This window comes from Mus pahari, chromosome 23 (assembly GCF_900095145.1).
Source record: "Mus pahari chromosome 23, PAHARI_EIJ_v1.1, whole genome shotgun sequence".
Taxonomy (NCBI): Eukaryota; Metazoa; Chordata; class Mammalia; order Rodentia; family Muridae; genus Mus; species Mus pahari.
In genome coordinates, this window is record NC_034612.1 from 13557720 (window position 1) to 13583290 (window position 25571).

The following is a 25571-nucleotide window of genomic DNA, read 5'->3' on the forward strand; positions in this document are numbered from 1 at the left end:
CCTGCATCATGCTACAGTGCTCCCTCTCCAGGTTCTTCTTGGCATCCTGAGCCTCTTTCAGCAACAAGGAGAGGTCGCACTTGCTGCTCGTCAGCTCCTGGTTCTCCTTCTTTCTTTCCTGAAGCTCCTTTTTCAGCGCATCGATGCTACCGAGCAGCTTCATCTTCTCCTGCATAACGATCCGCCTGTTTGTGGCCTCTTGCTCGCACTTCCTTCTCAGATCCCCTATGGTCTTGAGAGAACTTTCCCTGTCGGCGAGCAGATCTCCGTTCTGCAGCTCCAGGGTCGACTTCTCCTTCAGGAGACTCTCCTGCTGCTTTTTCAGCTTGGCGACTTTCTGGCAGGCCACCTCCTTCTCGGACGTTAAGTAGGTGATCTTCTCGTTCAGGCCCATCTCGAGCCGGGCCACCTCTTCCGATTGCTTGCTGAGTTTCTCCGAGATGAGTCTATTCTCACTTAGCAGCTCCTCCTTCTCCACCAGGAGCGTCCTCTCGGAGGCCGCGAGGCTCTCCTTCTCGTGGAGGAGCTGGATACACTCGGAGTCCGTGATGGCGCGGCAGGTTTTAATCTCTTCCAGGAGCTTGGTGAGGCTGGCGTTCGAGGTCTGGAGCTGTCTCATATCCAGCTCCGCCTTCCTCAGCGCTTTGCTGGCGCAGTCCAGCTGCGTGCGCAGGGTCTCGGCCTCGGTGCTGAGCAGCTGCTTGACCTGCAGGGTGGCCTCCAGGCTGGCGCTCAGCTTCTCCTGGCCCTGGCGCAGCGTGTCTTTCTCAAACTGCAGGTCTCGGTTGGTCTGGAGGAGGTTCTCCCGCTCGGCCTTCAGGGTGAGGCAGGTGTTATCTAGGCTCATCTGCTTCTCTGCGGCCGACTTCTTCTCGCTCGTGAGGTCCTCGATCTCTTGGACCAGGGCCTTCTGGTCCTTGACGAGCTCCTCGTACGCGCTCTGCAGCTTCTGGATGACGTCATCCTTGTCGTTGACCAGGACCATGTTCTCGGCGGTGAGCTTCTTGACCTGGCCCTCCAGGCGCTCCTTCTCGGCGCGCGCCTTCTCCGACATGGCCATCAGCTTGTCCTTGCAGAAGCGGAGCTCCTCGATGAGCACCTGCATGCTCACCTTCGAGGCCTCCAGGGAGTCGTTCTCCATGTGCATCTTCAGGAGCTCTTCCTGGGCAGTGTTGATCTCCTTAAGCAGCTTGTCTCTCTCAGCTGCCAGGGACTCTCTATCCCGGTGCTCCTGCTGATAGCGCTTCTCGGCGACCTGCTTCTCTTCCGAGACCCTCTCCTTTTCTAAGTGGAGGGCTTCGTTTACCGACCACAGTTTCTGCTGGTCTTCCTGAAGCAAAGTGATCTTGGTCTCCACTTCTATCAGCTTTGATAAAAGAGAACCTTTCTCTAACTTTAAAGCGTTTGCCTCCTGGGCAAAGAGCTGCTTCTCTGATTTCAGACCCCTCAGCTCTTCTGACATCACTTCAATCTCTTTTTTGGCTGAGGTTAACAAATAAGTTAGCGACTACAGGGACAAAAGATGGAAAGAATGGGAACAAATGAAATCAAGCAGACAAATGCAAGCCCAAATAACTTAATGTGACCTAAACCTCCAAAGTTTAGAATTTCCTACAATAAGCTTCGTAAACACTAACCGAATAACAAGGGGTAAGAGCTGGAGAAGCTGCCCATAAAGGGACAGGACAAAGGAAAGGAACTTTGCAAAGGGCCCATTAACTTCTTCTCTTTGAAAGAAGGTGTGAAATCATTTCTAGAAACTGGGTTCCACAGTAAGAATGAACCTCCTCCTTACTCTTCTGACAGTTATTTCTATCTCAAAAAAGAGTCATAGAAGATTTTTTTTAAAACTATGTGTCAGGGGCAAAACCAACCAACCAACAAACAAACAAACAAAGTGGGCATATTTAAATAGGTGGATACATTCTATCAAAAGGAGGGATAGTGAGGGAAAGCTGTCAGTGTGTAAGCCCTTACTTAGCAGGAAGGACAGTCAACAGGCTGAGTGTCAGCCCCAGGGTCACAGACTAATTTCTAGGCCTTGCTGGCTACAATGAAGTGTTTTTTTTTTTAATGTACTAATTTGTAAGATAAATTAATGATGTCTATATTGGTGCTACCCAGAGTTTCCTGTGATGGAATAGATGTTAATTTATTAACATTTAATATAAATAAATGTTATTCATCATCCTCTGCATGGTAGACATGTGCCCGGTGAGCTCTTGAAATGCACTGAGTCCTGCTAGAGAGCTGCATTCGAAGCTGTGCAGATTTAACTTTACACGGCCTCATTTAACTAGTGGCTTCTGGAATAGACAGCAGAATTTTGGGTCACCGGGTCACGGGCTTAGTGACCTCCTCAAGTGATATGTAAAAGCTCACTGGCTGCACACGTAAGCTTGTCTGAGGCGACACCCTTGGGTCTCATCAGATTCTTCAGAGTTTGTCATCGGATGACAATCTGGAAGAGGAATAAGCCTAGTACTTTAACCAAAAGATTTTTTATACAGAACCACCAAAGCCAGTGCGGCGTCACACGAGCTACTAGACCACTGTGGTGTAGTCTGCAATCCTGAAGCCTTACAAGACACAGGAGACCACACAGGCGACATCAAATATGGGAATCATATCCACTGTTAAGTGGTGTATCGAGCTGGGACATGTGTTTGAGACGAGAGCACAGGAGAAAGCTCTGATAGCACGTGGAAGAGGAGAAACTGAACCCCTTACACTTGACATGTATTATATCGAGGTCCTCCTAACTAGTGGGGGGGAGTGTGGGGTGTGTGTTGCTGTTCCTTTTGGTTTCTGGAGTTTGATACTAGGGCAGGGTAGGAGGGCCCTGTACAACTAAGGCAGCCTTAACAAGAGGTTTTTTAATAGTTTCAGATTCTCTTTCATAATTTCTTTTCTAAACTTCTCTAATGCAGTAAAATAAACATTTGAGATAAAAAAATTTTTGATCAATAGAAAAGGTAAATAGTAGTAGGAAAGGTAAACTTTACTAAGTTACCAAAGTCAAAGAACATAATGCAATGGAGTTTAGCTATGATCCTGACCCATAAATTGAAATTCCAGGTTCTAACTATTTTCAAATAATTAGATATTTTCTTGATTCATGTGAACCCAGCTTCCTTGTCGGCAAGTTCACAGAGGCTTCCTGGGGACAGTCAAAGCCTTCTTAGAATTTTAATTCTTCCTATAAGGCTCTGCTCATCAGCTGGGCTCCCTCTGGTTCCAACACTACCCACTTACTTCCCTGGGCCTCTGCCTCCTGCCTTTCTGACATTTGTCTCTTTTTTTTTTTTTTGGACAGGGTTTCTCTGTGTAGTCCTGGCTGTCCTGGAACTCACTCTGTAGACCAGGCTGGCCTCGAACTCAGAAATCGGCCTGCCTCTGCCTCCCGAGTACTGGGATTAAAGGCGTGCGCCACCACGCCCGGCGATATTTGTCTCTTTTAACCACCCTAGTGCAAGGTAGAGCAGGCTCAGCCAAGATGAGAGAAAGGTGCTTTTCCAACAGAAAATCTACCACAAGCAAGCAGACAGAGGCCAGGCAACAGTAAGAGGTCGCAACCACTGGGGACAAGCAGCACAGGGGTGGTGATGGCTACACAGGACTCTGGGGAAGAGACCTTGTAGCCATGACCCTCCTCTACAAGGACAGCAGCTGTCACAAAACACTAAAAGCCACAACAGATGCAATCTGCCACTCTGCCATGCATGCACAGGTCACATCTGCCCCTAACCTCTCTTGCAGCCTTGATGTGGAACCTAGCTAAGATATAACCCAAGAGCACTCGTTCTGCCCCAGAACATACTTTGGCTTTGTCGGCCTGTGTCTTCAGCTCCTCCATATCCTGCATCAGGTCTCTGTTCGCCTCCTGAGCAGCCTTCAGTTTATCCTCTGTGTCTGCCAGCATCTTCTGGAGGTTCTGCAGGACTTCTTCATGCTTTGTTTTGGTCTCAGAACTCGCTTTCTCATACTTAGCTTTCAGGTCCTGACACTGGTTGTTGCTTGTTTCCATCTTCTTTTCCTGCAGAACCCAAAGGAAGGGCTAAGTCACCTGGCCACACAGTGACGGCAGTCCCTTTCGCTTCTCCTTACCAGTTCCAACAGTTTTTTCTCCAATTCTTTCTTTTCTTCTTCGTGTTTTCTGGCTGCTTGCTGCTGACTCTGCTCAGCTTTAAGAGTTACTTCCCCAATACTCTTCTGCAGGAAGCTGGCATTCTCATTAGCCTTTGTGAGCTTCAGCTGTAGCTCTTCCACAGATCTAGAATGAGTTCCGAGGTAAACTGTCAGATAGTTCTTTATACATACATGCGCATATGCTATGTGTATATGTACTCTATTTATGTGTACATGCATGGCCACCGTGTCTGTGTGATCATGTGTGAGTCCAGGCATGCACACACCACAGCACTGCACATGGAGGTTAGAAGACAGCCTTGGGTGCCAGTCCTCATGATCCACCATGTTAGAAGCAGGGTTTCTCTTTACTGCTGTATGCTGGGGGATCCTCCCATCTCTACCTCCCCTGTCACTGAAGGCCCTTAGGATTACCAAGATTCTGGGGATCTGAACTCTAATTCTCAAGCAGGTTCATCACTTTATCTACTGAACCATAGCTCTATCTAGATTTCTTGTGTTTAAAACTGAAGTTATATTAGAAATATATTATAAATAATAATTGTCTCAAAGACTGCAAAATTGATGAGTATACAATTATACCTGAAATCAAGACAAACTTAAACGTGACTTACCTGAAGAATAACTTTAACTGTGATTGTTCTAAATACATTTAGAGTAACAACTATTATAGTTGCAAGGATTTATTACTTTATATTAATAGATCAATAAAGGAATGAGTGAGATAAATATATTAGGCCAGGCATGATGATGCACGCCTTTCATCCCAGCACTTGGGAGACAGAGGCAGATTAATTTTGGGGAGTTCAAGGTCAGTGTGGTCTATACAGCAAGTTCTAAGACAGCCAGAGCAATACAGAGACCCTATCTCAGATAAATATATAGCTAGATAGGCAGACAGGCAGGCAGAAATAGATAGGGCTAAAAAGCCAATTCAATGGTTAAGAGTACTGGCTGCTCTTTCAAAGAACCAAGGTTTGGTTAGCACCCACATGGTAGCTCACAACCACTCTAGATTGTGTGAATCTGATGCCCTCTTCTGACCTGTGCAGGTACTGCATGCACATAGTGCCCTTAAATAATTGTAGGCAAAAATCTATACATATAAAATGAAGATAAATCTAAAAATTTTTATTAAAGGTTATTTTTTAATCTAAAAAAGTGTTAAGAAAAAAAATAAGTTTCAAACTTTCAGCAGACTGAGTTACCAAAAGGTTATTTAAATGCCTTTTGGGAAAAGAAAATACAAAAATTGCCATAAGTAATTGTTGCTTAAAGAGAACCAGATGGGTGCTGGTGGGACAGCTCAGGCAGTAAGGTGTTTGTTTTGCAGGCATGAGGACCGAGTTCAATCCCCAGCACCTCTATAAAAAAGCCAAGTATGGCGGCACATGCTTATAATGCCAGCCCTCAGGAGGCAGAGGCAGGCCGACTGATCCCTGGGGCCCTCCGGCCAGGTAGCCTAGCCTGCTTAAGGAGTTCCAAGCCACCAAGAGACCCTGCCTTTCAAATAGAGGTAGACAGAGTTTGAGGAGTGACTCTGGAAGTTGTCCTGCACCTGCAGGGACATAACACAGACAGAGGGAAGCATGAGCTCCTCGGGGGCGTGGTGACAACAGGAGACAGTAGCCCAGAGTCAGGGCCATCAAGGAATCAACAAGCAGCGCTCAAGCTGGGAGGCTGTGCTGGCTTATCTGTGACCTGCACAGGCGGCACCTGGAGGCCTGTGCCTGGTGACCCTAACCCTAACCCTAACCCGAACTGGGGTGTGTGGGTAAAAGGCTGGAGAGCAATAAAATTTTATAAGCATTAGTACTTTACAAAGTAAAGTTCTTTTTTTTTTTTTTTAAAGATTTGTTTATTTATTATATGTAAGTACACTGCAGCTGTCTTCAGATTCTCCAGAAGAGGTCATCAATCTTGTTATGGATGGTTATGAGCCACCATGTGGTTGCTGGGATTTGAACTCCGGACCTTTGGAAGAGCAGTCGGGTGCTCTTACCCACTGAGCCATCTCACCAGCCCACAAAGTAAAGTTCTAATGGTTCCAAAATGTTCTCTAAATCTTTGCCTCGTTAATTAAGTATTTGGTTTATAATGACTGCTATGGCGGGGGTGGGGAGAGGCAACTTGAACTTCAGAATAAGCTGGGTATGATGGCACACACCTTGAATCCCAACACTTAGGAAACAGAGACAAGAAGATCTTGAGTTCAAGGACAGCCTGGTTCATATAGGGAGTTCCAGGACAGCCAGGACTACATATCGCAAAAACAAACTAACAAAAAAGAACCTAAGAATATTAGACATTATTAGTGGCAGACCTTAAGATAAAAGAAGTTTTAGTACTAGGAAAATCTAAGTAAAAGAAGTAAGGGCCAAGACCAAGTGGCTCAGCTGGGATACCTCAAGTGAGCCTTGGTTCCTTTTCCTTTAAAATAGGAAGCTAGAAAAATATTCTCTATATAAACACAATAAGCACACAGTAAGACTCAATGGGTGTTTCCTGTCATTGTGTGAGGGAAGTTACAAACATCTTTAAGGTCCTGTAAAAGATGTTACTGCCATTATTAAACCAGTGCCTTGTCTCCTTAAGTCACTGAGGGGTCTAGAATCCTACTCTACTCCTTCCTTAACTCTGCCCTCCTCAACAAGTTAAGTGAGTGGAGCTCATTTCAGAAGGCCACACAAGGACTGGTGAAAGGGCTCGGTACTCGCTGACCAAGCCTGATGGGTAGCTAGAGCCCATGGTGGAAGAGTAAAAAACAGCCCCTGTGATTGACCAAATGGCTCTTTCAGGGAGGGAGGAACAGAAAGTTGGACTGTAGTTGCAATCCCCAGACACACACGGACATACACACAGAGACAGACACATAAACACATAGACACACATGGAGACAGACACAAACATTGAGAGAGAAAGTCACACACACACACACACACACACACACACACACACACACAGTAAAAGAAGAAAAATCTGAAACTGAAACTGGAAACACAGCTAGAAGAGGAACCCGGAAACCTTAAACCAGGACAACCCTGAGCCTTTCATTTTCCTGGGTTGTTTTGTTTCTAAGACAGGGTTTCACTATACATAGTTCTAGGCCTTGGCTGGCCTAGAACTCACTTTATAGACCAGACTGAAATCTACCTGCTCTCCTCCCACATGCTGGGTTTATGCCCATCCAGCAGCCCTGTGCTGTTAATCCCCTATCAAGACCCTATTGCTGAGCCCACTCTACAACAGGCGTGCTCTCCGGCGGTCGTACATACCTTTCCTTCAGACGTAATTCATCATTCATCTTTGTCAGCTGAGAAGAGTTATCTCCGGACATCTTCATTATTTCTGCAATGTCATTTTCTAATTTTTCCTTGGCCTTTACCAGCTGATCTTCGCGGTCATCCTTCTCTTTAAATTTTGCCTCCATGTCTGAATATACAGAAAATAAATAGCACTGTTGTGTTAAGAGCAAATATATATATATATATATTGAATGCATCTTTACCCTAGCGATGTTTTTGCAGATAGTCATCTCTGCTTGCATGGAAATCGCATTCTAGCAGAGACAGATTATAAACTGAATAAAGAAACGATGCAATAGGAAGAGGTGGTGCAAGAGGAATCCTGGAAGTGGAGAAAGCATGTTGAGAGAAGGAAGGAGTCACATTATGTGGAACTCTGAATTGGTGAAATTTAACAAATGACCTGAAGGAAGGCTGGGGAACGAGAAGCAAGCGAGGCAAATCCCCCAGGGAGGGCCTGGCACGTCCTATAAATGCTGAGTGCCATGGGTGAGGGCCAGAAGAGTCGAGATGAACACCTAGAAACGTGGAGTTTGATGGGCAAGCACTAGAGCATCTTCTAATGAATGAGATGGGAGTGAGAGAAGTCACGTGAGCTGACTTGGGCCAGGGTTGAGAAGAACGAAAAGGCCAAGGCTAGAGGCGAGGGGCAAGGGGTCAGGGTCAGCTGTGTGCTGCCCTGTGTGAGCTACTGCGTAAGGAGAGCAGGGGCAGCGGCGATGATAGATGCTGGCCTTTTGTAAAGCAGAGAAAAGGAGACATGCGCCAGGTTACATATGTCAAATGAGTATCACGGGGCCTGCGTGAGCCAGGTCTGTGTGGCAGATCTGTTACTGTAACACGAATGAACTTCCCTCCTAGGCACCCTACTGGATGTAATGGCTAGTCACCAGTTTACAATGCCTTACCTGTTAGATTTTCTCTCAACTTCTCCAGTTCAGAAGACAACACGTTAAACTGTTCCTCCTTCTGGTGCAGTTTATTTACAGTATCTATTAGGATAAAGTTAAAAGCTTACTGTATATATTTCACATTTAATGAGGCCACCTAGAACTTGGCTGCCTTTCCTAGGCATCCCTCTTCCCCTTCAGTCAAAGCTCGATAGCAAAGGTGCAGACGCGACCATTCCTTCAGAGGGATATGCATATTTTAATATGGATCAAGCCTTAGGTCAAAAGAAGAAAAAACTATTTTTCGAGTTGGAAGCTCAGGAAACCAATGGAATGCAGTTTTCCTGTGCATTCTACAACTTCCAAAATTATGACATTAGACTACATTATGCACACCCAAAGCCAGCCCCTAAGCCCCCGTAATGACATACCCTAAAAGTTTCTGCTTATACTTCAGTGAGACATACCTTGCATAGTTGTCTGAGCAGAGACCGCCTCCTCTGAAATACTGGCAAACTTTTCTTTCTAGAGAAAAAGAACCAGATATTCGTCATACCAGGATTTCAGGTGATAAAGAGCAAACGTGTCTATCAGTTACAATGCCACATCCATTTTGTACCTTGTCTCATTAAGACTAACGCGCATTTTACACATGTCCATACACAGGAGTGGGGTTTGCACGTGCGTGTATGCATGTATATCTGTACCCAAGAGTACATCCAGGCACATATATGTAAGTATATACATTCACATTTATATGTGTGTGCAGGAACATGTTTGTCATAACCAACTCTCTGAGAGCTGCCCTTTCCTCTGAAACCTGCCAGAGGGTTTGGGATGTGGCTCAGTGGTAGAGTTCTTGCCTAGCAAGGGCAAAGCCCCAGGTTGAATCCCCAGTACAAGAAGAAAAAAAAAAAAAAGGAAAAGGAAAAATATCTGCCTGAAAAATAATAGAGTTCTGTTTTCCCCCCGCTCATAGTAACCAGAAAAAAACAACTAAACTCAAGCCTAAAATCTGTCTAGGCAACGTGGTTGTTTTTTTTAAAGATTTATTTATTTATTACATGTAAGTAATGTAATAACTGTCTTCAGACACTCCAGAAGAGGGAATCAGATCTTGTTATGGATGGTTATGAGCCACCATGTGGTTGCTGGGATTTGAACTCCGGAGCTTTGAAAGAGCAGTCGGGTGCTCTTACCCACTGAGCCACCTCACCAGCCCCTGGGCAATGTTTTAAGCAGCATTGGTCCATCTTACTAGCTAAGGTCTGCTCTAAACAGTTTGTGGTAACAAACTAAGATAAAGGAGCTCTTCTGGTTTTCCTGAGATAGATTTGGAAGTGGCATTAACAAGAAATCTTTTCCAAGATTTATTTGATTTTATGTGTATGGGTGTTTTGCCTGCATGTCTGCCTATACACTGTCTGTGTGCCTGTGCAATGTATACATGCATGTGCAATGCATACATGCCTGGTGCACACGCAGGACATCAGATACACAGAAATGGATGTCAGAGCTCCTGGAACTAGAGTTACCAACGGTTGTGAGGCACCACGTGGGTGCTGGGAACAGAACCCAGGTCCTCGGCAAGTGCGGCCAGGGCTCTTAGCCACTGAGCCATCTCGCCAGCATCCCCAGGAGAGGTTTTTTATTTGAATGAGTACCTCCAACAGAGACTACTGAAAGTCGAGCACATGAGCCATAAGCCAGCAAAGCTTACAGGGTGCCCGTCTGTGTCGGTCACAAAGCTAGGCATCAGGTGGTACCTGTTCCCCAAAACACGGAGAGGAACGTCTTACATTATTTAAAACAAAACAAATAAAAAAATGAACTCTTGGAGTTTTAGAAGAGAGGGCAGCAGAATGGGGCACTTAAAACATTTATTAAAGGTTTATTGTTACACTAGGCATGGTGGCACATGCCTTTAACCCCAGCACTGGGGAGACAGGCAGTTGAATCTCTGAATTTGTGGCCACCTTGACTTCAGAGCGAGTTCTAGAAGAGTCGGGATTAGACAGAAAAATCCTGTCTCAAAAAATATTATCATTTTTAATTATGTGTAGGTGTGTATGTGGGCATGTGCACTTAAGTGTGTGCAGGTGCCCGTGGGGGCCGTGGTCCCACGGCTCCTGAGAACTGCCTCGATTCTCCAAAGCTTCCATAGGTACCATGGCGACTGTCCATAATTATTACCCTCCAGTAAGGTCAAACTATGGCGTAGAAGGTAAAGAAAGTGGGAGGGGTGGGAAAAGATTTGTTTATTGGGGGCATTAGTTGGGTTGGTGTGTGTTTGTTTGTTTTGAGACAGGGTCTTATTTTGTGGCCTTGGAGGGTCTGGAGCTTGATATGTGGACAAGATTGGCCTGGATCTCAGAGTCTGCCAGACTCTGCCTCCTGAGGGCTGCGATTAAAGCCTTGTACCACTACACAGTTTGCAAGTAAGAGAAAACCTACGAATGGAAATATAACTTCCTAAGGCAGAAGACAACCCGGTGACAGTTCAAGCCGATACAACACCTCGCCGACAGAGGGCACTAAAGACCTGTACAGCTGCTGCCCACGGTCACAAAGGAGATGCTGAAGGCGGGGTGGGGTATGGGACCTCATAGTGAGATCTGACAGTGCTGGATGTCTTGTGTCTGGGAAGATACTCTGTGGTTTGTAAAACTAAGCTGCCAATAACTGCCAGGCATGGCTTCACTGGAGAAAAAGGAGCATTTTTTTTTTTTTTTTTGATAAAGAAAATAACACCTACCTTTACTTGTTCGATTTGATCCAGTTCCCCTGGAGGTGTTTAGCAGCTGCTAATACACTCAATTTAAATCCATACTTTTGAAGAAGTAGAGAAATAACTGCAGTGTTTTATTTTGTTTTTTTTTTTTTTTTTTTAAAGGGAGAATGTCCCTTTAAACAGGAAGAGGCCAGAAAGGCTAAGATTCTGACTCCCATCTGCCAGGTACTTACCAACGTCTGAAGTTCTTTCTCCAAGGTCTCCTTCGCTTGTTTGACTTCATTCAAACTGTCCTGCAGACTAGTGACCATTAGCTCTTTCCCCTGGAGCTCTTGGGAAATGCTATTAGCCTAACACACCGAGTTACATGGTACATAAGCAAATGGAACAAAAGAAAAAGAAACAAAAAAAGAATGATAAGGAAAAATAAAATGGTAAAAAAAAAATAAAATAAAATAATGAGAAACATAACAAAACAATACTAGAACGAGGGGTTTTTGCCGTTTCTTGCTTTGTGCCTTTTCAAACAATCAGTTATAGGTATGACTGCCCCGTGTGTCCTGAAACTCTCTATGTAGACCAGCATGGCCTCAAACGCTCTGTGCCAACCTACCTAGCTAGCGTAAGTTATGTTAATTTTATGTGTGTGTATGTACGCGTGCCCGTGTGAGTTTATGTACATCATGTATGTGCAGAAGCTTGCCAAAAGAGAGGATCAGATCCCCTGGAACTAGACACCAAGCCTGAATCCTCCTCAACAACAGTAAGCATGCTTAACTGCTGAGTGTCTCTCCAGCTTCTAATGGCTTTTTTTTTTCCTTTTGTCAAGACAGGGTTTCTCTGTGTAGCCCTGGCTGTCCCAGAACTTGCTGTGTAGACCAGGCTGGCCTCGAACTCAGAGAGTTGTCTGCCTCTGCCTCCCCAGTGCTGGCACTAAAGGCGTGCCACCACCACCCTGTTCTGATGGCTATTTTTTTAATTAATTAATTAATTAGTTAATTAATTATGTGTAAGTACACTATAGCTGTCTTCAGACACTCCAGAAGAGGGCGCCAGATCTCGTTACGGATGGTTGTGAGCCACCATGTGGTTGCTGGGAATTGAACTCAGGTCCTTCAGAAGAGCAGTCAGTGCTCTTAACCACTGAGCCATCTCTCCAGCCCTTGATAACTATTTTTAAAAGGTCAAATATACTACTCTTCTATACCTAAATTTGAGTACCATAACGGTCTAAAGATGGAAGTGCTGGCGTTTACTTCCTCAATGAGCTACCTGATCAAGTTCATTTCTGAATTTAAAAAAGTGGTAGAGCCTGCTTTAGCATAGACAGGCCCTAGGCACATTATACTGGTAGTTTACATTATTCTGTATATTTGTATGCTTAAAATATCTCAACACAGCTGGGCGTGTTTAATACGCCTTTAATCCCAGCACTCGGGAGGCAAAGGCAGGAGGATTTCTGAGCTCAAGGCCAGCCTGATCTACAGAGTGAGTTCAAAAAACGAAAAATAAACAACAAAAAATTTTTTTAACACGAGCCCTTTAAAGATCCGGTGGACAGCCGTCAGAGCTCAGCTTTCATTAAATCCTTATGTCAAAGGATGACCCAATGATCAGCCCAATAATCTATTCTAGCTAACTTGCTTTTTATTATTGCTCCTTCAGAACCACCTAAGATTAAAGAAACTTTTCCTATGGCTAGCTGATTTTCAAGTACACTTACTTAGCAGACTTTTGCTGTTTATCTGTCTTCATGTCCCCATTTAGCGACCACAACCCTTACTTCTTTGTCAATAGAACAACTTCTTCCACAAAAGTCATTCATCACCAAAACTAGAGCCTCCACTACCACTAGTGGCAGGATCATCACCAATACCAGAGCCTCCACTACCACTAGTGGCAGGATCATCACCAATACCAGAGCCTCCACNTAGTGGCAGGATCATCACCAATACCAGAGCCTCCACTACCACTAGTGGCAGGATCATCACCAATACCAGAGCCTCCACTACCACTAGTGGCAGGACTAGGGAAGAATATCTTTTTTTTGTTTGTTTTTGTTTTTTTTGAAACAGGGTTTCTCTGTATAGCCCTGGCTGTCCTGGAACTTACTCTGTAGACCAGGCTGGCCTCAAACTCAGAAACCCGCCTGCCTCTGCCTCCCGAGTGCTGGGATTAAAGGAGTGAGCCACCACCGCCCGGCGGGAAGAATATCTTGAGGAACTGAAGCTGACATTTGACAGGGCTGGATAACAGGAAATGTAGCTGGTGGATGCTTTAGTTTCCTAATCCTTGACAAACACTTGTCTAGTCTCCCAACTCCCCAAACAACACACAAAAAGGAAGTCTAAGGAGGGGAGGTGTATGTCTGTTGTAATCCCAGTACTTGGAAGACTAAAATACAAGGACCACTGAGAACTCACAGCCAGCGTAGGCTATAAAGCCGTCTCTAGGCCAACCTGGGCTACAAAGCGAGACCCCGTATTAAACATATAAACAAACAAACAACAAAAACAAACCCCACAAGGGGCAGGGACATAGTGATATACGTTGTAATCTCAGAGCTTGAGAGGAAAAGACAAAAGGATCAGGAACTTAAGGGCAGCTTGGGGTACACAGTGAGACCCGGCCTCAATTTTCTTGCCACCTCCAGAGAGCAAAGGTTAGATGGTATGGTGGGTGGAATGAGCATGGCCCCCGCAGGATCATATATATTTGAATACCTAATCTCCAGTTGGTGAAACTTAGGAAGTGGCCTTGTTAGAGGTGGTATATGATGGGGGAGGGGGGGCAGGCTTTGAGGTTTCAAAGTCTCTCATTCGACCGGTGCTCACGGCTTGAGAGATGAGCTCTCGGCTTGTGCTCCAGCACCACATCTGCCTACCTGCTGCCATGCTCCTGCCAGGACGATCACGGAACTCACACCCTCTGAACTACGATTCCCGAATAAGCTCTTCCCTCTCTCTAAGTAGCCTTGGTCGTGGCGTCTTAATCACAAACGGTTTCTTCATCGTGGCATAAAAGTACGGTAACAATGCAAATAGCTCTGGGCTCCTGGCCTTGCTTTGTTGAGAGCACTACTTAGCCAGGCATGCTGACTTATACAGGAGTTAAGAGGCTCTCCAGAGTCCATGGTCTACATTAGACAGAAATAACCCTATAAGCCAGGGAGTGATGTGGGCAGAAAGGGAATAAATGAACTTACAGTGTGGTCTTTGTTTTGGTTGATTGTTTTGGTTTTGTTTTGACAGGGTCTCTTTATGTAGTCCAGGCTGGCCTGGAACTGAACTGGCAAACCTCCTGCCTTATTATTCTAAGTATTTATTATATGCATGCACTACCATGCCCAGGCTGAGTGGGTCTCTGTTTCTCTGTGTCTCTCTGTCTCTCTCTCCCTCCCTCCCTCCTCCCCATCCCTCTCTCTCATTCACTTAACCTTAACATCACTGTTTTAGGAAGTTAGCTCTATTTTAAACAGAGAGTATAAGCTTAAATAGGCGTTTACATCATGGCCAGGCGGTAAAGTAGCAGATAAGTTTCCAAATAATAGGAAACTAAAATCCGCACGGCTGGTCATTACTTGCTCTCTTCTCAGAAGAAGCCACACGTGAGATCCTCAGAGAAGATTCTACTACACTCAAGTGGACGCACCACACGGCTCATGTTAAATCAGGCATTTTGGAGATGAATGACTTCAACTTAAAAGTAACATACAATGAAAATAACAAATGAAAAAGGGGGAAAAAAAAAAAACCATGGGAGATGTCAATACAAACCTTGCTGCTTTCAGCGCTCTTTTCAATCTCTAAGTTTTTAATCTGCTTTTCAGCTCCCTCAAGCTGCTGTCTAAGTGCCTCGAGCTCCAGTTTACCATCGGAATTGGCTTTCTGAAGCACATCCAGATCCAAGAGCTTTTCTTCGACGGCACTGAGCTGCGATGTGAAATTACCAATGACCTCGCTTTGTTCGGCGCACTTGGCCTGCAGAACCTCTAGCTCCTTTACCTTCATCTCCGCCTCCTGCAGTTTGTTGAGCGTGTCCTCCATCTCCACTAGGTGCTGGTCTTCCGCACTGTCCAGTCTCGCCTTGACGGCCTCCAGGCTGTCCTCCTTCTCCTTAATGATCTTCCTCAGCTTGGCCTGCATGGTCTCCATCTCTTTAGCATGAGCAGACCGCTCAGAGTCCTGTTTACTCTGTAAACTTTCTATTTCGTGCTGGTAATCTAGTCTCAGTTTCTCAATCTGTGTCTTTAACTCTGCAAATTCGGCCGAGTCCGTTCCAATCCCTTTGCTAAAGGATACCTTGAGCTCCTCCATTGCCTGCTGGTGGGATGCTATGGCGGTCTCCAGTTTGGACTTCCACAGAGCGATCACGTCCGAGTTCTCCTTATTAGCGTGGTCGAGCTTGCTTCTCAAGGACTCGTTCTCTTTGGAAAGCTTCTCAGTGGCCGCGTGCAGAGCCTTGATCTCCTTCTGAAACACCTCCTCCCGAGCTCCAAAGTGCTCCTTCAGGGAAGTCATCTCGCCCTGGTGGTCAGTACGGGTGGCTTCTAGCTTTTCTTGCAAAGCACTTATTTCTTGCAAAAGGGAGAGAGACATATCCACGTCCCCAGGAGGCTTATTGGACTCTAGCCTTCTTCGGAGCTCAGCTACTTCCTGGGCTCTCAATGCTAGGTCCTTTTCTAGTTCCATTATTCGGGACTTTTCAGAGACGGTAGCCACCTATTAACAGTGGTCATAAGAAACAGAGAGCACTGATGATTTTTCTTATTTACCAAACACCCGGAGTTAAGCAAAGTCAGTCTATCACGTGTAAGGGTTAACGTCTCAGGCTCGCACAGGGAGATAACAGCTTAAGCTCAGTTCCGGAAACTCTACTACATAATTACTATCATCTTCAACAAACTCCTGCCGCTCCGAAGTCCCAGGTGGATACTGAGTTTACCTCACTCCAACACTATCTGTCTCAACTCTAAGGAAGCTTAAACTGGAAGTACTCATTAACTGATAAGACGTTAACAGAAACGGTAGCTTCCAAATAAGAGTTTCAGTAATCTGCCTGCCTCCTGGAAGCATGACTGCTCATTTGGTCAGTTTGTTTCTGCCTTCTTTACTCCTCAGGGGCGCTTTAGGTGCTATTCCAGCTGAGGAGGGCTTAGAACCCACTGTGCACACACAGTCCTTAGCCACAGCTGGCTGCGCCCTGAAATGTATCTCATCTAAAGCAAGCCGTGCCATGAGACACAAAGCAGGATTTGAAAAACTCAGAGAGAAACAGACATAAAATATCTTAAAGATGTTCATAGTCATTGTATGATAAAAAACATATTTTAAACAGACTGGGTTTTATATACTATTCAAATTAATCTCACAGGTAACTTCTCATGAAGGTATCAATCAGAAACTTAAGATTCTGTTTACGTGGCTTGCACTCTACTTCTGAGAGACAGGAGGTGTACAAGGTCTGAAATTTCCCATGTTTCAGTGAGCAATGTATCGACTGTAGACTAAAATCCCCAGTTGGGTAAGGGAGAATTTACTGGCTTTTTAGCTGTCACTAAAACATCACTTACCTGTAGTCATACACTAGCCTCTCGCACACAGACCCCTTTGTGGCTTTTGTAATTGTGTCCGCACTCTGATGTTTGCATCTTGTTTCTCTAACCCAGTGGTTCTCAGCGTGAGCGCACACATGCGTGGAATGTACGTCTAAGCTGCGCGCTTGCTACTTCCACATATTTTGATCCTATCTGAGCTCTGGGGTTTTAAAAAATAAATCATCCAGAGTTAGGGAGAAAAATACTTCATCAGCTTGTGCCTTTTCATCTTACAAACATTTTTTTTTCTACTGCTATTTCCTAGACTCTCAAGTTTGGAACAAAAAAAATATGTGGATGGTGGTATCTTAGGACATAAGGATCATTTAACTAATCTGGGAAGTAGAAGGGAATACAAGTAGTTTTAAAATACCAGTGGTCCCAGATGTCAAGAACCAGCTACTTTCAGATTCCTGCCCATGTTGCCTGCATAGGGACAAAAACAGGACAGGCGTCCTCTGCTTCCCATGTTCACCCCGGCATGTTGTGATGCTCAGCGATATGAATGGAAAGAGGAAGGGAGGCACCACACCGTCACTGGCTGTTATAGAACGGACTACGGTTGTGGGCCTTCGTGGTTATATAGATGTCTCAGATTAAACACGTTAATTCATTTATATTCCGGTCTCTAGGGAGGGGAGGTCCATCAACTTCTTACTGACAACTAATATATAAAACATCAATGAAGCCCTTTGCCACAAGATCATAGCATAAATAAATCAAAGCCAGTAGGTCCATTCCCGGTCACAATGGAACTGTCAAATTCAGAGAACACTAAGTAAAAAGCAATAGGGTGGTGACTCTCTGTGTGGCATTCAGTCACAATTCTCCTGCCGGTTTATGGCCATAAAAGCCAGCAACTGCTTCTTATTCTTGCTCGGATTTCTACCGCACCAGGTGAGCTGGGTGTAAGGTGGACTTCCAGGCTAGGGAGGGATTCTAAAACGCCTCCTGAAAAGGACTGTAGGCGAGGTGAGAAGCCGGTGGACCACTGGTTCTTTTCACATGTGGGAATCCAGGAGTGAGGGCTAACAGAAGACACTGTCTGTTATAGACGGCTATAAACTCGAATTCGAAATGGCTCTGTAAGTCCATCTGAAAACGGGTGCCTTAGCTTCCAGGGCAAACCCAGAAAACATTGTATCTGCTTGCTGACTAAGATATGGGAGAAGAATTTAGAAGTAAAAAACAGTGTATTCCCTTACTTGAGTCACACCAAGGGTCTCTGTCTCCTAAGTCCCTTGGGTTTCCCAGAGCAAGTCTTTCGCACCACAGTAGCATCTTCTCTTTTCTCCATTTTTCTTTCTTTCTTTCTTTTTTCTTTTTCTTACCAAATACATGCTCATTTCTGAGGCCAACTGAAACCATTTTCTTTTTGCTTTTGTTTTTTTTTCAGGCAGGGTCTTACTCTGCAATGAGGCTGACCTAAACCTATGTGGGCCAGCCTAACCCTGAACTTGTTGCAAGTCTCTTGTCTCAGCCTCCCAGGGGCTAGGATTACAGGCATGAGCCACTATGCCCAGCTTTATTTATTGACGTATTTATTATTTTATTTGAAGACCTGCTTGTTCGTGCATAGGTTTGTGTGTCTGTATATATGTGCTTATGTCCACAAGTACATAGATTAGCCAGATGACAGCCTCAAGTGACTTTCCTTGGGCTCTTTCATGTGTTTTTGAAACATGGTCTCTCACTGGTTTCAAATTTACCAAGTAGACAGGACTGGGTAGCTGGCCAGAAAGCTTCAGGAAGCCTGTCTCTGCTTTCCCAGGGCTGGCATTACAAGCATGAACCGCCATGCCCGGCCTTTTTAAACATGGGTTCTTAGGACTGACCCCAGGTTCTGACGCTTGCAAGGCAAAAAAACCTTACAGATGAGCTGTCTCTCTGTCTCCCTCGCTGTCTGTCTCTGTGTCTCTCTGTCTCTGTCTCTCTCTCTCTTTCCCTCCCTGTCTCTCTCCCTACCCTTTCTTCTTTATTAGAAAACTAAAGGTTGTGATTGAGAAAAGGAAGATTATCCATTTGTCTAGATTTTTCTAACAATGATTTCACACCAAAAGAAATTTCTACAAATACTGTTGATTCAAAAGAAAAGTTGGTAACAAATTTGATCAGATAGATACAAAGTAATTTTTGAAATTTTAAAGTTAAGGCCAATCATGGTCAAACATGATTTTACAGGTACATATATGAATATATATATATTTATTATTCTTTTTACATGTGAGTGATTCTGATTATTTCTTTTAGCACAAATCAAAAGATTCCATCCTATAGTAATTATGAGCATAGACTCTGGAGCCAAATGACCTGAAAGGCACTTCTGGCTCCTCTATTATTATTTGCTGTGAAACCTTAAACTTTCTGCAAAAGTCGACAGAACAGGCGATGATACTACAACCTCTACTTCCAAGGGGGATGAAAAGGCTGAGTAACAGTTACAAAGCAGACCGTAGAGTGAGCGGCACGGGAGCTCGACGGGTGCTTTAATATATAAACACTTAAAAGAGGGCCGAGGCCCTGGCCCCAAAAGAAGTCATTCTTTCCCCACACATCTGACCTTCCTAATCAATGAGATTTTAATCTGGGTGTCAGAAAGAAAGGAGATGTGAGTTCAGCCATTAAGGGGAGGAGTGAGTGGAGAAAAAGAAAAAGATAATAGGGGGTCAAAGTTCAATTCTCATTTATAGAAACAAACAAACAAATAAAACAAAATAAAAAAAGAGCTAATGTTTCCATTTCTTTTTCCCAACAGGCCAGGGGCAAAGGTAGGAAAAAGCATAAATTATTTAGAAAACCCAGTAACTAAGAATAGGAGAACTGGAGGACAACTGACTGCTCGTGGAAACTGGAGAGGAACCGTACACAGAACCTCAAGTGCTGCTGCAGAGACCCATGGAGTTTCTATGTCAGAAGGCTTCTGATCTTGATTTCGGGTAAGTTTACTTTTGACAAAAATGCCTTACACAAAACACCTCCTCATCACTCTATGCTCCCGGATGCCTCAGCGGTACTGAGACCAAACTCAGGCTGAACCACTGGGTCAAGCAAGGCTCGGGCTAACAGCAGGCCCGTGCCCTGTCGCCTGTCGCCCGACGTGTCCACCACTCCCACTCGTGAAGCTGCTTCAGGAAATAGTGAAAGCCATTACCCTAGTGTCTTCTAACTCCCTCTGGAGTTTGTCAGCTTTGGTCTTTTCAAAGAGCAGGCTCTGTTCAAGCTCCTTAATGCGGGCATGCTCCAGTTTGGTCTGCGTCTGTTAGTGAGAGGGAAGAGGGAGAGAATACAACAGTGCCACCATCACATGCCAGCACGAGAGGAGAGAGAGAGAGAGAGAGAGAGAGCGGCATGCAGGCTGAGCCACCAGTACTTTCTGCCATGGGACGAACAGAAAAGGTAACAATGGGAGAGAGGATGGAGCTGCCAGGGACGGAGGGAGTGAGGGCGGGCACTATGAACAGAGGAGGGAGGCAGGAGCAGGGCAGGAGCTAAGTCTGTTGAGAAAGAAAAACATGGAGAACACATGAGGCAGGATGAAGTTCCAGATGCATGCAGCCAAAGATATGTTATCTTGATAAGTGAAGTTTATCAGCACAAATTAGCACAGTTAATACCCCCCCCTAACTATCATTTCCCCTCCCCCACAATGGCTACGTGACATTAACGTGTATGTCGCTGACTCGGGGACTGCACGAGGCTGTTTGGCCCTCAAAAAGATCATCATCCCTTTCACCTATGTATGGAGAAGACAATGCCACAGGTCTTCAAGCACTCAGGAGGTCCTCAGAGTAGACTGCTGGACCTGGCAAACAATGTGTAATAAAAAATAATAGTAATAAAATAAGGGGCTCAAGGGCTCACCTTAAGAATCTGGGCTGCCTGTGGTGGCCCTGGCCTCTAGTAGTTTAAGCCTATATATAACCCCAGTGATTTTGAGCGTGAGGCAGGAGGATTGCGGCGATATTTTTGGCTAGCCTGGGCTAACAGTGAGTTCGAGAGCTGGCTGAGCTACAGGATAAGACCTTGTTTCCAGACAATAATTATACATAAACGAACAAATAAAATAGGCTCTAGAAGCCAGCGAGCGCCAAGGCACCCAGCAGTGGTGTCTGCAGAAGTGGGTGATGCTTTCTGGTGAGGTTCCCTACAGCAGAGCAGGGCTGCAGCAGCTCTAAGTTCCTCCCGACTAGGAAATCTCAGAGGCTTAACTCTCTGTGGAGAAGAGGGGAGGGCTCGCGATTACAAAGCCAGTATTTAGTATAGATCACCCACCCACCGCTGCCTCTTCCTCTGAAACAAGCCAATTAAGGAGATCAGAGCAAGAGGACAGTGGAACTCCAGATACAAGGGACTCGTTTCTTATCCTGAAACGAAGTTGTCCACGAAGTTGTCCTCTACCAGCTCAGAAGGTAAAAAGGGTGGCAATGCAATCATGCTGAGAGAACTGCTGGGATCTCAGGGCGAGCGGGACCTGGAAACCACACCTTCTCGGTGACTTCCTATCCAGTCAGTCACCTGGCTGGGACCCAGGCCTAACAGACTCAAGTGTGGCTGAAACTTGCTCCACTTGAAATGATCGTGACACTGGCCTAAGGAACTTCCTCCACCATCTCTCTGACCCAACTGTCACTGCGACAAGTGACTGACGCTGTAAGGGTTAACTTAAGATGTCTATGAGTCCGGAGACTATGACAGAAAGGCCGTAACAAAGTATCACCGAGCCTGAGGAGAAAACCAAAGCCATGGACATGTCCTCTGGTACTCTGGTGTCTTTGATACATTAAGGAGTCACTCTGAGACATAAACAACCATCATAGGACATTAAAAAGGAAAACAGAAAACTTTTTTGTGTGACAGGGTATCATCATATGGGCTTGGCTGGCCTGAAATTCTGTAGAGCAGGGTGGACTAGAGCTCAAAGATATCCTCTTGCCTCTGCCTCCTGGAATCAGGCAGAAGACATTTCTTCCTTTACATTCTTCGCCTACACTCGCTATACTCTGTGAGATGATGAGATACATTTCAAAACCCAATGGTCCCCTGCATCCACGTGTGCTGTAGAGAGAACCTGCTCAATACTCTCCTTGTACAAGAAAACAGTTTAATCCAGACCCACAAAGTTGGGGCTACAGCTTCAGGAATTCACACTAAAGGACGCAGTAAAAGAAAATGGCCTCATATTCCTTTGACCATGAATTAGGCGTCCTCTGGACAAAGGGTCACTCACTATGTGCAGATAAAAAACAAATATCCAGCCAGGCATGGCGAGGCAAGCCTATACAGTCCCCGCGCCTGAGGAAGCAGAGACAGGGAAATCAAGAGGAGGCTATATTGCAAGTTCTTGGCCAGCATAGATTACATAGCCAGAGCCTATTTTAAAAAAAGAGAGAGAGAGAAGAGGAGAAAAGAAAAGAAAAGAAAAGAAAAGAGGAGGGGAGGGGAGAGGAGAGGAGAGGAGAGGAGAGGNAAGAAAAAGAAGAGAAGAGAAGAGAAGAGAAGAGAAGAGAAGAGAAGAGAAGAGAAGAGAAGAGAAGAGAAGAGAAGAGAAGAGAAGAGGAGAAGAGAAGAGAAAAAAAAGAAAAGAAAAGGAGAGGTGGCTCTTACTTGCAATTCCAGCACTGAGCAGCCTGAGGCAGGAGGATCACCACAGGTTTAAGGCTAGCCTGGGCTACAGAGTGAGACCCTGTCTTTAAAAAAAAAAAAAGAGAGAGAGAAAACATCTACCTAGTATTCCCTCAGGTCAGACCTTCCAGCTGAGTGCCACAAGCCCCCGTGCTCCCTTATAGAAGGGGTGCTCCACAGTGGACTTTTACTAGTCAGTAGCAAGGGAGCCAGCGATTCACCTCCATGCCACAGCCTGTGGTAAAAGCCTGACACAACAGGGCAGCCCTTTCAAATCACTGCTTTCTGAGACTGAGGTGTGGTATCCCAAGCGGAAAGTCCTGGGACGGGGCTTGGAAGGAGAGCAAAGGCCTTGCGAGAAGCGCACAGAGAGGCAGGAAGAGGTCCCATGCACACTGACACTGGAGGCAGCGAAACCTGTTCTGGATGGAGAGAAGAAAGAGACCCAGATCACTGAAGTAGCTTCGCAAAAAGGAATCCCACATCAAAATGTCACTGTGAGCTCTCTATTTCAGCTCAATAGATAGTAAGAATTAAAAAAAAAAAAAAAATCTTTGTTTCAATTTTGTTCTTTTGAGCCTGTAAATCAAAGCCAGTCGTTTGGGGTCTTCTCCACTGGCAGCCCAGCTGGCAGTGGGTACAAGAATCGGTGCTCCGGAGGCCACTTTGGCAGACTGTAAGAAGAGGGAGAGCCAGCACCACACGGCAGCACTGCTGCTAGGGAAAGCTCCTAGAGACGAACCTAGACTACCCTGTATATGCAGGGAGGACGCTGACCTCTACTTGCAGATAGGAGGGGAAATACCACAGCCAGAAACGGAAGCTTGGGTTTATCAGTTGCGCTGGCTAGCAGTGGGAGCAGGCACAAAAGCAACCGGAAGGTCTGGCTGCTTGGAAAGTGTCGCCCAGCATCTCCACAGCCCCTCCATCTAAGGTGTTTTATGCTTCCCTCCAGTGTCTACCCAAACTAGAAAACATTATGAACTGGGTGAAGGAGTCTACGCCCTCAGACAAACTTCTTTAAATATTTTCCTATCAGTAACAAATGAATCCACAGAGCTTAGTCATTGCATACGGTTTCTTAAAGATATAAATGCATTTGCTTTGAAAGTCACATGCATAGAAATACTACGGGAAAAGTCCCAAGGTCAGATTATGTGGTTAGTATTTGAGTGTATCAATAAGCATTTTAATCTGGAATCAATCTGTGTTAAGGGAAGTATCCACACAGTTAAGTGCCCTCTTACATTCTCGGGATCTTCAGAAATCGGGCTCTTTTGCTATCAGTAAAAAAATAAAAAAAAAAGTAAACAACAACAAAAAGAAATTCAACTAAAGTTTCAATCAGTGTTAGGGTTTCAATATAACTTTGATTAATTTCTAGTAAGTTTATCAGACAGACTATACTGGCCTACTGCTAATGTAACTCTCTTAACTTAGTCTTTCCCAAACCCCAGAGGCAGTAATTCTTATGAATTAGATGATGAGATGAAACTTCTGATGAGACTTTGGGGTGTTTTAAATGGATGACAACACAAAAGTCAACTACAAGATGTGACTATATGTGAAATGACTGAAGAGGGTTTCTATTAAATTAAAGCCATTAAAGTCTAGACCTTATAAAATTAGAATTCAGAAAATGTTTTTTTTTTATTCTTTATTGACTATAAGAATACATTTGTTTGCAAGGAAATCAGAGTTGTCTGGAAGGACTCCTAAAATTTAAGCCAACAGACTCCAAAATCCTGATGGTGGCAAAAAAAAAAAAATTCATACATACACACACACACACACACACACACACACACACCTTCTGCTGGACGTGGTGGTGCATGGCTGTAATCTCAGCACTTGGGAGACAAAGGCAGATTGCTATAAATCTGAGGCCAGCCTGTTTTGCACTGTGAGTGCCAGGCTGACCAGAACTACACAGTCAGGCCATGTCACAGCTCCTCCCCAAAATCTGAAAACTGTATAGACATGTGCAGATTTTATGAAAATGCTATGAAGAATCTTATAGACTCTTCAAATTTTGAAAAGTTAATCATTTATTTTTGTCATATATATGGCAGTGGCTTCAAAGCAGCAACACCATTTAATAGCAGTGTGTAATTCCAAACTACCATGAGTAGTTGTTGGGGAAGATAAGAAACCTATATTATTATAGGGAAACTGCTGACTTTCAAATCTGTCAGAGACGTGGCATGCATTGCTCCTGGGTTTTGCTCTGGAAACATTACTTTAAAAAGCAACTATTTAAATCCTGGTCCCAAAAGAACAAAGTAAATGATGAGAACACACCATTGACTTTTGTAGGGTTATAAAGGATTGATTCTGCTCCACTAAAGGGCAGAGCTGAACCGCAGCAAAAATGCTTTGCTGAGTACAATTGTGTTGAAGTTAAAATCTTTTAAAATGCTATTTCCAACACCCGAGGGACAAAAGGAGACTTCCCTAAAACTGCCTTGAGGACACACTGCCAGATTTATGACTTGATTAAGTCCAGTTCATAGCTTCTAACTTTGAAACGTGAGGAGAGTTATGAGCATCGTAACTTGCCAGTGAATACCACAATCCCAGGCTTAAGGACCAGACCATCACCTCAGGACAACCCAAAGTGGGCCAAGGCCAGATGCCCGCCATCCTCTTGATGGGACTGCTCTGACAGGGATCAGCTGGGCCCGGTGTGTCACTCTTACATCCCAATACTGGCATTCATAAAGGCTTTAAAGATTTGGAAGGGTTTACCTCAAGATCGCCTTTGGTAATCGATTCCTCTTCAACTCGGAACTGAAGGTCCTCAACTTTCCTGTGGGATAAAACCAAGCAAGGCACTGAGGAAAGTTTTTTTTTTTTTAAGGACCACCTCACGGCACAGCAAAAGCCGGAGCAGCACCCTGGTGAGCTCAGGACAGCGATGCCAGCGCACGCCTTAGAGACGCACAAAACAAAAGCATGCATCTGTAGGGCGCCGGTGTAGAAAAGAGGGGCTGTAATCATCTAGAAATTCCAAACTTTTATCTAGGTAACAACTCTAGAGAACATGACACAAAAAGAAACTGAAAACAAAGAAACAAAACCTTTTTCCCTTGGCCACATATATCAGAATGGGTCAATCAATCAAAATAATATCGGCCTTAAAGGAAAATGCTTACCAAAGAAGTAGGTTTCAGATTATACATGTATAAATTCTACTCTGTGTGTGTGTGTGTGTGTGTGTGTGTGTGTGTGAGAGAGAGAGAGAGAGAGAGAGAGAGAGAGAGAGAGAGAGAGAGAGA

General features: G+C 44.8%; 1 protein-coding gene across 1 annotated transcript in view; it reads right to left on the reverse strand.

The window, feature by feature from the left end:
- Clip1 (CAP-Gly domain containing linker protein 1) overlaps positions 1–25571 on the reverse strand; it is an 80884-nt gene that overhangs the window by 35727 nt on the left and 19586 nt on the right. Inside the window, exons 7-16 of the mRNA XM_029533866.1 lie at positions 25042–25102; positions 23541–23573; positions 19823–19927; positions 14852–15796; positions 11309–11425; positions 8812–8869; positions 8363–8446; positions 7425–7581; positions 4108–4273; positions 3821–4036 (exon numbers count right to left, since the gene is read on the reverse strand). Coding sequence (XP_029389726.1) covers positions 3821–4036; positions 4108–4273; positions 7425–7581; positions 8363–8446; positions 8812–8869; positions 11309–11425; positions 14852–15796; positions 19823–19927; positions 23541–23573; positions 25042–25102 — 1942 coding nt within the window. The remainder of the gene's footprint in view (positions 1–3820; positions 4037–4107; positions 4274–7424; positions 7582–8362; positions 8447–8811; positions 8870–11308; positions 11426–14851; positions 15797–19822; positions 19928–23540; positions 23574–25041; positions 25103–25571) is intronic.